Below are 14,552 nucleotides of genomic sequence, written 5' to 3'. Positions count from 1 at the left end.
CCGAGAGCGGAGATGCAGGGTGTCAGGCTGACACCTCACATCACCGATCGCCGCTCTGCCCCCGGGGGGCGCACAGAGCTGTATTATCCTGCTGCCGTCCTATGACGTCCGGTCAGTATAATACAACCACATTCCCACCGTCAATCTGCTATAGGGCGGGCAGGATGTGGTTAAAAAGAGGACCTGTCCTGCTTATTTCTATTACAAGGGATGTTTACATTCCTTGTAATAGGAATAAAAATTAAGAAAAAAAAAAAAAAACAGATTAAATAGGAAAAAAAAATATTAAAGCTAAAGCAATCCGTCCCCGTTAGTTTGCGCACAGAAGCAAACGCATACGCAAGTCCCGCCCACATATGTGAACGGTGTTCAAACCGCATGCGAGGTACCACCGCGATCATTCTATCCCTAGACCACCTCTAACTCTAAGCTGGTAACCTGTAGAAATTTTTAAAGTGTCGTCTATGGAGATTTTTAAGTACCAATGTTTGTCACCATTCCACGAGTGTGCGCAATTATGAAGCGTGACATGTTGGGTGTCTATTTACTTAGCGTAACATCTTTCACATTATAGAAAAAAAATTGTGCTAACTGTTTTCTTTTTTTAATTAAAAAAAGTGACATTTTTCCAAAAATATTGCGTTTGTAAGACTGCTGCGCAAATACAGTGTGTAAAAATATTGCAACAATCCATTTTATTCTCTAGGGTCTCTGCTAAAAAAAAAATATTATATATATATATATATATATATATATATATATATATATATATATTAATGTTCTAGCAAAAAGAAACCGATTTTAACGTGTAAACAACGAGTGCAGAAAAAGGCGCGGTCTTCGAGGGGTTAATATCCAAAAACAGAGCTGGACAAAATCCAGGAGCCAGACAGCTAAGACCCAAAATATTTTCATGGATTTGTCTATTCCATTGTTATCAGCTGAGGCTCTCATTCCTGACCACTGGTCCCTAGCATGGAGGTATCAGCCCCTGAATTCCATTTCTCCGCCCCCGAGGAGCGGTGGAAGAAGAGACTCACATTCATCATAGAAGCCGTAGATCCGGTTGATACTGGCGCACTCGTGGTTTCCCCGAAGCAGGAAGAAGTTCTCTGGATATTTGATTTTATACGCCAGAAGCAGACAGATGGTCTCCAGCGATTGCTTCCCTCTGTCCACGTAATCTCCCAGGAAGAGGTAATTGGCTTCTGGAGGGAAGCCGCCATATTCAAACAACCGCAGTAAGTCTGTGTACTGCCCGTGGATGTCACCTGCAATCCAAAACACAGCAAAGTTTACACAAGAGTAACAAAAAGATACAAAATAATCAGCAATGTACAAGACTTAATACAATCTTTACTGCAGCCCCCGATTTACCATACAAATCCACAACTAAAGCCTCACTCCAGGCAGGATTACCTCCACAGGAGGTCCGGCACCCGCTGCACTTCAGTGCCGCTCCGGCTGCAAGTCCTGCAGGTTTCAGTGTTCGTGTCACATTTCAGTCCCCAACACTGCCCTTCCACCTGGAGCCTCAGTCCCCAACCACCACTGCCCTTCCACCCTGAGCCTCAGTGCCCAACCACCACTGCCCTTCCACCCGGAGCCTCAGTCCCCAACCACCACTGCCCTTCCACCCGGAGCCTCAGTCCCCCACCACTGCCCTTCCACCTGGAGCCTCAGTCCCCCACCACTGCCCTTCCACCCGGAGCCTCAGTCCCCAACACTGCCCTTCCACCTGGAGCCTCAGTCCCCAACCACCACTGCCCTTCCACCCTGAGCCTCAGTGCCCAACCACCACTGCCCTTCCACCCGGAGCCTCAGTCCCCAACCACCACTGCCCTTCCACCCGGAGCCTCAGTCCCCCACCACTGCCCTTCCACCTGGAGCCTCAGTCCCCCACCACTGCCCTTCCACCTGGAGCCTCAGTCCCCCACCACTGCCCTTCCATCCAGAGCCTCAGTCCCCAACCACCACTGCCCTTCCACCCGGAGCCTCAGTCCCCAAACACCACTGCCCTTCCACCCGGAGCCTCAGTCCCCAACCACCACTGCCCTTCCACCCGGAGCCTCAGTCCCCAACCACCACTGCCCTTCCACCCGGAGCCTCAGTGCCCACCACCACTGCCCTTCCACCCGGAGCCTCAGTGCCCACCACCACTGCCCTTCCACCCGGAGCCTCAGTGCCCACCACCACTGCCCTTCCACCCGGAGCCTCAGTCCCCAACCACCACTGCCCTTCCACCCGGAGCCTCAGTCCCCACCACCACTGCCCTTCCACCTGGAGCCTCAGTCCCCACCACCACTGCTCTTCCATCCGGAGCCTCAGTCCCCACCACCACTGCTCTTCCACCTGGAGCCTCAGTCCCCAACCACCACTGCCCTTCCACCCGGAGCCTCAGTCCCCAACCACCACTGCCCTTCCACCCGGAGCCTCAGTGCCCACCACCACTGCCCTTCCACCCGGAGCCTCAGTGCCCACCACCACTGCCCTTCCACCCGGAGCCTCAGTCCCCAACCACCACTGCCCTTCCACCCGGAGCCTCAGTGCCCACCACCACTGCTCTTCCACCTGGAGCCTCAGTCCCCACCACCACTGCTCTTCCATCCGGAGCCTCAGTCCCCACCACCACTGCTCTTCCACCTGGAGCCTCAGTCCCCAACCACCACTGCCCTTCCACCCGGAGCCTCAGTCCCCACCACCACTGCTCTTCCACCCGGAGCCTCAGTCCCCACCACCACTGCTCTTCCACCTGGAGCCTCAGTCCCCACCACCACTGCTCTTCCACCCGGAGCCTCAGTCCCCACCACCACTGCTCTTCCACCCGGAGCCTCAGTCCCCACCACCACTGCTCTTCCACCCGGAGCCTCAGTCCCCACCACCACTGCTCTTCCACCTGGAGCCTCAGTCCCCACCACCACCCTTCCACCTGGAGCCTCAGTCCCCCACCACTGCCCTTCCACCCGGAGCCTCAGTGCCCACCACCACTGCTCTTCCACCTGGAGCCTCAGTCCCCACCACCACTGCTCTTCCACCTGGAGCCTCAGTCCCCACCACCACTGCTCTTCCATCCGGAGCCTCAGTCCCCACCACCACTGCTCTTCCACCTGGAGCCTCAGTCCCCACCACCACCCTTCCACCTGGAGCCTCAGTCCCCACCACCACCCTTCCACCTTGAGCCTCGGTCCCCCACCACTGCCCTTCCACCTGGAGCCCCACCACTGCATGCGCGCTCTCTTAAATCTGTAGCTTTGTCTTAAAAGCACCACACGGGATACGGCCATGGGGCACCAGTTATAACAAGCAGGATATTCTCGCACTGACGCTTGGCCGGTGACACCACAGCCAGGCAATTCACCGGTTCAAAGAGTGCAGTAAATTATTTTCTTAGGGTGGGATTGTACAATTTGATTTTTTTTTACATTCAATTACTTCCTGGTTTGTGGCCTAGGCCAAAATGATGTCATACATCCCAGGAGTCTTCATGGGAGGGGGAGGGGCTCTCAGCAAAGCACACCCCACTGCCTGCCTAAACTAAGGGCAGATGTATTCCAGGAAGTAAATGCTCTATCTGCCCTTACTCAAGATGGCCTTTGATAGAAATGCCTGGGGTGTTTTTCAAAGTGCTTTGTGGTGCTCACAATTCAGCTCTCTAACCCCTCTGCGCCTCTCAGCCCTTTAAGAGGTTTCAGGTGCCGGGGTGGATATTATGATCATGTGACTGCCGTGATTGGCTGTAATAGGATTGGAAAGCTCCCAACCGCAAGTAGCAATCGTGAGGTTTGTTAGCCGCCAGTAACTGTGCTGGGAGCACCGATGTATTGACACCAATCCACACAAATATGGAGCCGCTCGGTGCCAAGGTCCACCCGCCAAGAAGGCGCACATTTGTGTATGGCCGCCTCCAACAGGTTAAACGATTTGGACTGCACTGCCTGCAATGTACTGCGGACAGGAGCCTGTGCAGGCAAAGCGATGTGCTGGTACGTCGCTGCCTCCTCCCGGGTTTAGGGCGCCCCCCCTGCCTGCTGTGATTGTACACAGTGATAGTGTCAGCCAGTCCAGGCCACTGATTGGCTGTGTCCAATCACAGCACAGAGCTCTGTGTTAGCAATAAACACAGAGCTCGGATACAGAGGGAGGGAATCTCTGCGTCTTTTCCCTGTAAAGCAGGAATGAGAAAAAATTGATCTATTGGTAAAAAGCAGCACATATTACACATTGTTAGGCACACATTTAACCCCCTGATTGCCCCTAGGATGTTAACTCCTTCCCAGCCAGTGTCATTAGTACAGTGAATAGAATCACTGTAATAGGGTCAATGGTGATGTCAGTGGCAGTTCGTTCCCCCCCTAGTGTCAGTTAGTGTCAGGTTGTCTGCCGCACCATTGCTGTCCCATTTGTAAGTCCCAGGTCGCCACCATTGGAAGAGATAAGAATTCCAGTATTTATCCCATAGTTTGTACATACTATAAATTTCACACAAACTTAGCAGAATACATTTTGGCCAAAATTTATGAAGAAATTTCGATTTTTTACATTTTAATTGGAATGGATTAATATCTTTTTTTCAAAATGGTCGTTTTTCGTTTAGATCACAAAAAAATAAAAAAAACGCAGAGGTGATCAAATCCCACCAAAGACACCGATTACAGCTGCCGGTCTGATTAGTGTGTTCAGCACCAGCCGCATTGATAGAGCGCTGCCAGCACCATTTTGTTGAAGCCCCGCCCCCAGCAGAAGGAAAGAAAGTGGTGAGGTCCTGCTGCTAAAGCCGCTCTTTCCTTTTGTGGGTAATTCTGTGGTTGGGTCGGGGGATGAGAAGTGCAGCAAAGGCCGGAGGAAGCTGTGGGAAGCACTGGTAAAACTTGCACCCCCCGATGCCTGGAGACAGCATGCAGACATCTTCCAGCGTGGTACGCACCCCCTCCCCCCTCCCCGTGGCCCAGCTTCTAACAGGCCGTGGACCGGTACCTGTCCCCGGGGATGGGGACCCCTGCATTAAGGTGAAAAACGTTTAGGATTTAAAACCAATTTAACCCCTTGACCTCCGGAACATTCCCCCCCCCCCTTCCTGACCAGGTCACTTTAGGGTACTGCATCACTTTTAATGCTGTATCCAAATACAATTTATATATTTTTCCCACAAATCATGCTTTTTGGTATTTTATTTTTTGCGCTACAACACAAAAAAAAGGCAACAATTTTTAAACACAATTATTTTACTTTCTGCTTTAAAACATACGCAATAACAAAAAAACCAAAAAAAAAAAAAAAATTGAATTTCTTAATAAAATTTAGACCAATATGTATTCTGCTACATATTTTTCGAAAAACAAATCCCATTAAGAATATATTTTATTGGTTTGCGCAAAAATGGTAGCGTCTATAAACTATGGTATATATACTGGAATTTAAATGTATTTATTTTTTAATAGTATGGGTGGTGATCAGCGACTTCTAGCGGTACTGCGATATTGCAGCGGGCAATCACTGCAAAACTTTTTGGAAACCAGTGACACCAATACAGAGATCAGTGCTAAAACTATGCACTGTCACTGTACTGATCACACTGGCTGGGTGAGCCATAAATGTGAGCCTCGTGTTTTATTATACTGTGGGAGGAGCTTCTACTGGGAGAAGACATGGATTCTAGTCCCTGCTTTACAGAGATCAGGGATCAATTCCTTCCCCCCCCCCCCCCCCATGTCAGAAATGAGATCTTCTTTACATAGCCAGACCGCCTCTCTGTGCGAGGATTGGCAGGTGCCAGTGGACAGGGTGTGCGGTACCCACAGATGGGCATGCGCTTCCCCCACCCAATCCCAATTATCGGCAAGGCCAATATATTGACTTTTGCCGATATATCTGTATCGGCCCCGGAACTATCCGATTTTGCCGATATTCCAAATATTGCTCATGTAAGGGTAAAATGATGTCACAGCATAATTCCTTTTACAAATATTATTGAATTTGTGCCCGGCGTGACCACATGCTGGACGCAGCGATATCACCCGGGGGTCACTTACAGCAAGTGGGTAAGAAACAAATCGGTATCGGGTGGGTGGGAGATGGCCGATACCGATATGCGATGGCAAAAATATCAGTATTGGAGTAGACAAGTCAGCTTTAAAACCAAGGAGAATCCTCACCTTCCCCACAGAAATGTCAGAGTGCAGAGTCTCCAGCACCTCCCCCCACCGCCCTCCTCAGATGGCACAGCAATGATCAGAATGGTCTCCGTCAGTTAAAACATAGAAGGGTTCTGTTCATGGTGACCTATGAAGCTCACACTCCGGCACCCGGAGGGACTTAACACTTTACAGCTCCAGTGACCGATCGGCTATTAGCAGCGATGTGTAACCTAAGCTCGCCATTTCGGAAACGCCGCTATAATCTATAAATATCTGACCTATGCTACAAAAACGCAGCCACTGCCAGCAACTGGCACCCCTCTGAGAGGTCAGTCCAATACCTCTGAATGCCACCATTGGAGCTGTACTGATTTATTGCTGGTGTGACACTGTGGATTACTTTTCAGAGGGGTGGTAAGGGTTGCTGGATGTGAGAACGAGTCCTAAAACCCAGTCCATCTTTCAGGTTACACAAAACCTGCTCACATTCTGCAGCCTCCCCACCCTAAAATCACCTTCCACAGGTGTGCCGGCTCCTCTCCTGAACTGAAGCGGCTTCCTCTGATTTCACCGCACACTGTGAGCTTCTCATCATGTGCATTAGAAGCTGCAGCAAGTCAGATAGAGCTCCGCCCCATTTCCAGGCTGGAGGACACCCTGACACACACACACACACACACACACACACACACACACACACATATATATATATATATATATATATACATACACATATACATACATACATACATACATACAATACACACACCTATAAACTTTTTCTTCTTTAAGTGATATTTATTCAGTCACACTTACATGCTCTGTGTAATAATTTTGCACAGAGCAGCCCTCATCCACTTCTTCTCAACACCCCTGCTGTCTCTCCTGGCCCCTCCCTCCTGCCGAATGCCCAGAGCAAGCAGTTTGCTATGAGGGCACCCAAGTAGGCTAGATCCCAAGCCACTGCTCTATGTGTCTGTCCGTCACACACACACACGCTGTGACTGGCTCAACCAATAAGGGGGGGGGGGGGTCCCCGGAGAGTTGAGTCTCACTGGATTGCGATAGGGCTCAAGTATTTGGGGGGGGGTCCAGTAAAAACCTTGAGCCTTAACTTATTTTCATCAAAAAAAGCCCCCCTCAGATGATTTTTTTGGTGACAGGTTCTCCTTAACCACTTCAGCTTTAGGTTTTACCCCTTAATGACCAGGCCATTTTATTTGCGCTATAAAAAAAAAAAAAAAAAAAAACAAACAATTTATTCTGCTACATATTTTTGGTTAAAAAAAAATTGTAATAAGTGTATTTTGATTGGTTTGTGCAAAAGTTATTGCGTCTACAAACTACGGGATAGATTTACAGACTTTTTTTTTTTTTTTACTAGTAATGGCGGCGATCAGCGATTTTTTTTAATGGGACTGACATTGCGGAAGGCAAACACTAAATGACAATTTTTGGGGACCAGTGACACCAGTGAAAAAAAAAAAAATGACACTGGCAGGAAAGGGGTTAACACTAGGGGTAATGCGTGCTCCTAGGGAATGCTTTCTAACTGTGTGGGGGATGGATGTGTTTTAAGCTTGGCTAAAACAAGCTCTCTCTCTGCCTCTGTTACATAGTTGGTGAGGTTGAATAAAGACAATAGTCCATCGAGTTCCCCCTGTGTAGGTGTGTGTGGGCGGAGTTCCCCCTGTGTAGGTGTGTGTGGGCGGAGTTCCCCCTGTGTAGGTGTGTGTGGGCGGAGTTCCCCCTGTGTAGGTGTGTGTGGGCGGAGTTCCCCCTGTGTAGGTGTGTGTGGGCGGAGTTCCCCCTGTGTAGGTGTGTGTGGGCGAAGTTCCCCCTGTGTAGGTGTGTGTGGGCGGAGTTCCCCCTGTGTAGGTGTGTGTGGCTGTAATCATCTCTCATACCCCTGAATGTTCTGATCCTTGAGATGTACATCTAAGAGTCTTTTGAAAGCCACCATACTTCCCGCAGAAACCACCTCTTGTGGTAGAGAATTCCACAATCTTGTAGCCCTAACAGTAAAGAACCCCCCACGTTGCCTGAGGTTAAAACGCTTCTCCTCTAATCGCATTGTATGCCCTCGAGTCCTCATGCAATCCCTTTGAATGAATAGCCCCTCTATGACAGGCAGACGGCTGTTCTGTCATTCCCCTGCATGATCGCGGGTGCTGGACCCACTGAAACTGATCACAGCACGCGCGCCCCTGAGAACCCCTGCATTCATGTACCTATACGTGATTTTGCGCAGCCAGGCCACCCTGCCCAGTATATATGCGGTGGGCGGTCTGGAAGTGGTTAATGAGACATTGGGTGGGGGGGGGGGGTCAAAGACTGTGGAGGGCATCTTACTGGCAAGTTTGGAAGTGATCGGACAGGAGCCCAGTCACCGGATTCCATCTGACAGCCAGCTTGTCAGATAAACACACCCCTAGTGGGTGGAGCCACTGGGAGTGTATGTAAGCACCCCGCTGTCAGGTCTTTCCAAATACGGACCTGGCGGTTAAAGGGTAAATGACTTACCGCAAATCTTTAGTGGGGCCTCCAGTTCCAGCAGTATGGGCTGGCTGAGGAAGATCTCGCGAGATTTTATACACAGGCCGCGCACTTCTGCCTCCGTCATCTGGACGATCTTTCCGGGGCGACATCCTCGCACTGCAAACACAAAATATAAAGCATTTAGATGAAAATATAAAGTGCAGCGCAGCTTCCCAGTATTGCAAAATATACTAAAAACTGAGCGATTACAAGAAAGCAAATCACTGAAAATTCTCCAACCAAATAAATCTACTTCATTATCGGCCATCGCGTCCGATCTCCAGTCCGTTACTCCTGAAATCTCTATCCTAGTTCTAGAATCCAACAGATTATCCATACAGATCACTGATACAATATTTATTGTGATCCCTGCACAAAGCTGATGCAACCCCCCCCAAGGCCGGTATTGGTGAAGTCAGGATTGGATGAATGCGGGTGACAGGCCGGTATTGGTGAAGTCAGGATTGGATGAATGCGGGTGACAGGCGGTGTATTGGTGAAGTCAGGATTGGATGAATGCGGGTGACAGGCCGGTGTTGGTGAAGTCAGGATTGGATGAATGCGGGTGACAGGCGGTGTATTGGTGAAGTCAGGATTGGATGAATGCGGGTGACAGGCCGGTGTATTGGTGAAGTCAGGATTGGATGAATGGGGGTGACAGGCGGTGTATTGGTGAAGTCAGGATTGGATGAATGGGGGTGACAGGCCGGTATTGGTGAAGTCAGGATTGGATGAATGCGGGTGACAGGCGGTGTATTGGTGAAGTCAGGATTGGATGAATGCGGGTGGGGGGAGGGTATTGGTGAAGTCAGGATTGGATGAATGCGGGGGACAGGCGGTGTATTGGTGAAGTCAGGATTGGATGAATGCGGGTGACAGGCCGGTATTGGTGAAGTCAGGATTGGATGAATGCGGGTGACAGGCCGGTATTGGTGAAGTCAGGATTGGATGAATGCGGGTGACAGGCCGGTGTTGGTGAAGTCAGGATTGGATGAATGCGGGTGACAAGCCGGTATTGGTGAAGTCAGGATTGGATGAATGCGGGGGACAGGCGGTGTATTGGTGAAGTCAGGATTGGATGAATGCGGGTGACAGGCCAGTGTTGGTGAAGTCAGGATTGGATGAATGCGGGTGACAGGCCGGTGTTGGTGAAGTCAGGATTGGATGAATGCGGGTGACAAGCCGGTATTGGTGAAGTCAGGATTGGATGAATGCGGGTGACAGGCGGTGTATTGGTGAAGTCAGGATTGGATGAATGCGGGTGACAGGCGGTGTATTGGTGAAGTCAGGATTGGATGAATGCGGGTGACAGGCCGGTATTGGTGAAGTCAGGATTGGATGAATGCGGGTGACAGGCGGTGTATTGGTGAAGTCAGGATTGGATGAATGCGGGTGACAGGCGGTGTATTGGTGAAGTCAGGATTGGATGAATGCGGGTGACAGGCCGGTATTGGTGAAGTCAGGATTGGATGAATGCGGGTGACAGGCCGGTATTGGTGAAGTCAGGATTGGATGATTGCGGGTGACAGGCCGGTATTGGTGAAGTCAGGATTGGATGAATGCGGGTGACAGGCTGGTATCGGTGGTCAGGATTGGATGAATGGGGGTGACAGGAGGGTATTGGTGAAGTCAGGATTGGATGAATGCGGGTGACAGGCGGGTATTGTGAAGTCAGGATTGGATGAATGGGGGTGACAGGCCGGTATTGGTGAAGTCAGGATTGGATGAATGGGGGTGACAGGCGGTGTATTGGTGAAGTCAGGATTGGATGAATGCGGGTGACAGGCCGGTATTGGTGAAGTCAGGATTGGATGAATGCGGGTGACAGGCCGGTATTGGTGAAGTCAGGATTGGATGAATGCGGGTGACAGGCCGGTATTGGTGAAGTCAGGATTGGATGAATGGGGGTGACAGGCCGGTATTGGTGAAGTCAGGATTGGATGAATGGGGGTGACAGGCGGTGTATTGGTGAAGTCAGGATTGGATGAATGCGGGTGACAGGCAGTGTATTGGTGAAGTCAGGATTGGATGAATGCGGGTGACAGGCGGTGTATTGGTGAAGTCAGGATTGGATGAATGCGGGTGACAGGCTGGTATTGGTGAAGTCAGGATTGAATGAATGCGGGTGACAGGCCGGTATTGGTGAAGTCAGGATTGGATGAATGCGGGTGACAGGCCGGTATTGGTGAAGTCAGGATTGGATGAATGCGGGTGACAGGCGGTGTATTGGTGAAGTCAGGATTGGATGAATGCGGGTGACAGGCGGTGTATTGGTGAAGTCAGGATTGGATGAATGCGGGTGACAGGCCGGTATTGGTGAAGTCAGGATTGGATGAATGCGGGTGACAGGCGGTGTATTGGTGAAGTCAGGATTGGATGAATGCGGGTGACAGGCGGTGTATTGGTGAAGTCAGGATTGGATGAATGAGGGTGACAGGCTGGTATTGGTGAAGTCAGGATTGGATGAATGCGGGTGACAGGCCGGTATTGGTGAAGTCAGGATTGGATGAATGCGGGTGACAGGCTGGTATTGGTGAAGTCAGGATTGGATGAATGCGGGTGACAGGCGGTGTATTGGTGAAGTCAGGATTGGATGAATGCGGGTGACAGGCGGTGTATTGGTGAAGTCAGGATTGGATGAATGAGGGTGACAGGCTGGTATTGGTGAAGTCAGGATTGGATGAATGCGGGTGACAGGCTGGTATTGGTGAAGTCAGGATTGGATGAATGCGGGTGACAGGCTGGTATTGGTGAAGTCAGGATTGGATGAATGCGGGTGACAGGCCGGTATTGGTGAAGTCAGGATTGGATGAATGCGGGTGACAGGCGGTGTATTGGTGAAGTCAGGATTGGATGAATGCGGGTGACAGGCCGGTATTGGTGAAGTCAGGATTGGATGAATGCGGGTGACAGGCGGTGTATTGGTGAAGTCAGGATTGGATGAATGCGGGTGACAGGCCGGTATTGGTGAAGTCAGGATTGGATGAATGCAGGTGGGGGGAGGGGAGGGGGGGAGCAGTGCGCTGTCCCTGAAGATGAATCTCCTCTCATGAATGGCTCTCAGCCCGCCGCCTATTTTTAGATTGTGATATTTCAGTAGAAGATTTGGCGGCCGCCCAGCTGCCGGGACTCTCCTGCCAATCAAAGAGCAAAGCCAGAGAAGCAAATCACAGCCATTATAACCACTCATGTCAGGGAAGTTCCCTGAAACCCCCATGTGTCTGGGGGAGCAAAAAGGGGGGGGGGGGGGGGGAGTGGAAATTGTGTCCTACAAAAGCCCATCTCCAGGCTATTTCCCCCCACCTGCCCCCCTGCAAGAGTTTACTAACACCCATCTATGGGCCCTACAACCTAAGACTGGTCACATGACAATGCAGGCATTCTCTCCTTTTGTTTACTTCCTACGATAGGTGTCCACATCACTGCCTGTGTGATATGGATACTTCCTATTGGCTGCCCTCTTAGGAACCATAAAAAAAAAAAAAAAAAACACAACAAGAAGAGGAGCAACACTGGCAACAGAGGATGGATTGGGGACTGGCTGGCAAGGGACCATCTACATCGCGGGGGGGGGGGGGGGGGGGTCATAAAACTTTTCAGTGGGAAAGCTGCATTGTATATTTCACAGGCTGAAAAAACTCCAGGGTCTCCCCTTACATCTCTCATCAGACCCCCCCCCCCCTCCCTTTACACCAGGGTCTCCCCTTACATCTCTCATCAGACCCCCCCCCTTTACATCAGGGTCTCCCCTTACATCTCTCATCAGACCCCCAACCCTCCCTTTACACCAGGGTCTCCCCTTACATCTCTCATCAGACCCCCCCCCCCTCCCTTTACACCAGGGTCTCCCCTTACATCTCTCATCAGACCCCCCCCCCCCTCCCTTTACACCAGGGTCTCCCCTTACATCTCTCATCAGACCCCCCCCCCCTCCCTTTACATCAGGGTCTCCCCTTACATCTCTCATCAGACCCCCCCCCTCCCTTTACACCAGGGTCTCCCCTTACATCTCTCATCAGACCCCCCCCTCCCTTTACATCAGGGTCTCCCCTTACATCTCTCATCAGACCCCCCCCTCCCTTTACACCAGGGTCTCCCCTTACATCTCTCATCAGACCCCCCCCCCTCCCTTTACATCAGAGTCTCCCCTTACATCTCTCATCAGACCCCCCCCCCTTTACATCAGGGTCTCCCCTTACATCTCTCATCAGACCCCCCCCCCCTCCCATTACACCAGGGTCTCCCCTTACATCTCTCATCAGACCCCCCCCCCCCCTCCCTTTACATCTCTCATCAGCCCCCCCCCCTCCCTTTACACCAGGGTCTCCCCTTACATCTCTCATCAGACCCCCCCCCTTTACATCAGGGTCTCCCCTTACATCTCTCATCAGACCCCCCCCCCTCCCTTTACACCAGGGTCTCCCCTTACATCTCTCATCAGACCCCCCCCCTTTACATCAGGGTCTCCCCTTACATCTCTCATCAGACCCCCCCCCCCTCCCTTTACACCAGGGTCTCCCCTTACATCTCTCATCAGACCCCCCCCCCTCCCTTTACATCAGAGTCTCCCCTTACATCTCTCATCAGACCCCCCCCCTTTACATCAGGGTCTCCCCTTACATCTCTCATCAGACCCCCCCCCCCCTCCCATTACACCAGGGTCTCCCCTTACATCTCTCATCAGACCCCCCCCCCCTCCCTTTACATCTCTCATCAGACCCCCCCCCTCCCTTTACACCAGGGTCTCCCCTTACATCTCTCATCAGACCCCCCCCCTTTACATCAGGGTCTCCCCTTACATCTCTCATCAGACCCCCCCCCCTCCCTTTACACCAGGGTCTCCCCTTACATCTCTCATCAGACCCCCCCCCCTCCCTTTACATCAGAGTCTCCCCTTACATCTCTCATCAGACCCCCCCCCCTTTACATCAGGGTCTCCCCTTACATCTCTCATCAGACCCCCCCCCTCCCATTACACCAGGGTCTCCCCTTACATCTCTCATCAGACCCCCCCCCCCTCCCATTACACCAGGGTCTCCCCTTACATCTCTCATCAGACCCCCCCCTCCCTTTACATCAGGGTCTCCCCTTACATCTCTCATCAGACCCCCCCCCTCCCTTTACACCAGGGTCTCCCCTTACATCTCTCATCAGACCCCCCCCCCCTCTCCCTTTACATCAGGGTCTCCCCTTACATCTCTCATCAGACCCCCCCCCCCTCCCTTTACACCAGGGTCTCCCCTTACATCTCTCATCAGACCCCCCCTCCCTTTACACCAGGGTCTCCCCTTACATCTCTCATCAGACCCCCCCCCTCCCTTTACACCAGGGTCTCCCCTTACATCTCTCATCAGACCCATCCCCCCTCCCATTACACCAGGGTCTCCCCTTACATCTCTCATCAGACCCCCCCCTCCCTTTACATCTCTCATCAGACCCCCCCCTCCCTTTACATCAGGGTCTCCCCTTACATCTCTCATCAGACCCCCCCCCCTCCCTTTACACCAGGGTCTCCCCTTACATCTCTCATCAGACCCCCCCCCTCCCTTTACACCAGGGTCTCCCCTTACATCTCTCATCAGACCCCCCCCCTCCCTTTACATCAGAGTCTCCCCTTACATCTCTCATCAGACCCCCCCCCCCTTTACATCAGGGTCTCCCCTTACATCTCTCATCAGACCCCCCCCCCTCCCATTACACCAGGGTCTCCCCTTACATCTCTCATCAGACCCCCCCCCCCTCCCTTTACATCTCTCATCAGACCCCCCCCCCTCCCTTTACATCAGGGTCTCCCCTTACATCTCTCATCAGACCCCCCCCCTCCCTTTACACCAGGGTCTCCCCTTACATCTCTCATCAGACCCCCCCCCCTCCCTTTAC

General features: G+C 51.8%; 1 protein-coding gene across 1 annotated transcript; it reads right to left on the bottom strand.

Moving 5' to 3' along the window:
* Window positions 1–1,040: 1,040 nt before the first annotated feature.
* LOC309544154 (serine/threonine-protein phosphatase PP1-beta catalytic subunit) lies at window positions 1,041–8,800 on the bottom strand (the record flags this gene model as incomplete). The annotated part of the gene is made up of 2 exons (XM_082276525.1): window positions 8,658–8,800; window positions 1,041–1,271 (listed from the first exon to the last, which is right to left on the bottom strand). Coding segments are annotated over exons 1-2 (331 nt in total), but the record flags the coding sequence as incomplete, so codon positions are not given.
* Window positions 8,801–14,552: the final 5,752 nt, after the last annotated feature.

Source organism: Pelophylax lessonae (assembly GCF_965119305.1).
Source record: "Pelophylax lessonae genome assembly, contig: HAP1_SCAFFOLD_1293, whole genome shotgun sequence".
Classification (NCBI taxonomy): domain Eukaryota; kingdom Metazoa; phylum Chordata; class Amphibia; order Anura; family Ranidae; genus Pelophylax; species Pelophylax lessonae.
The sequence above is the reverse complement of the archived record's forward strand: the minus strand, read 5'-3'. Positions and strand labels throughout refer to the sequence as shown.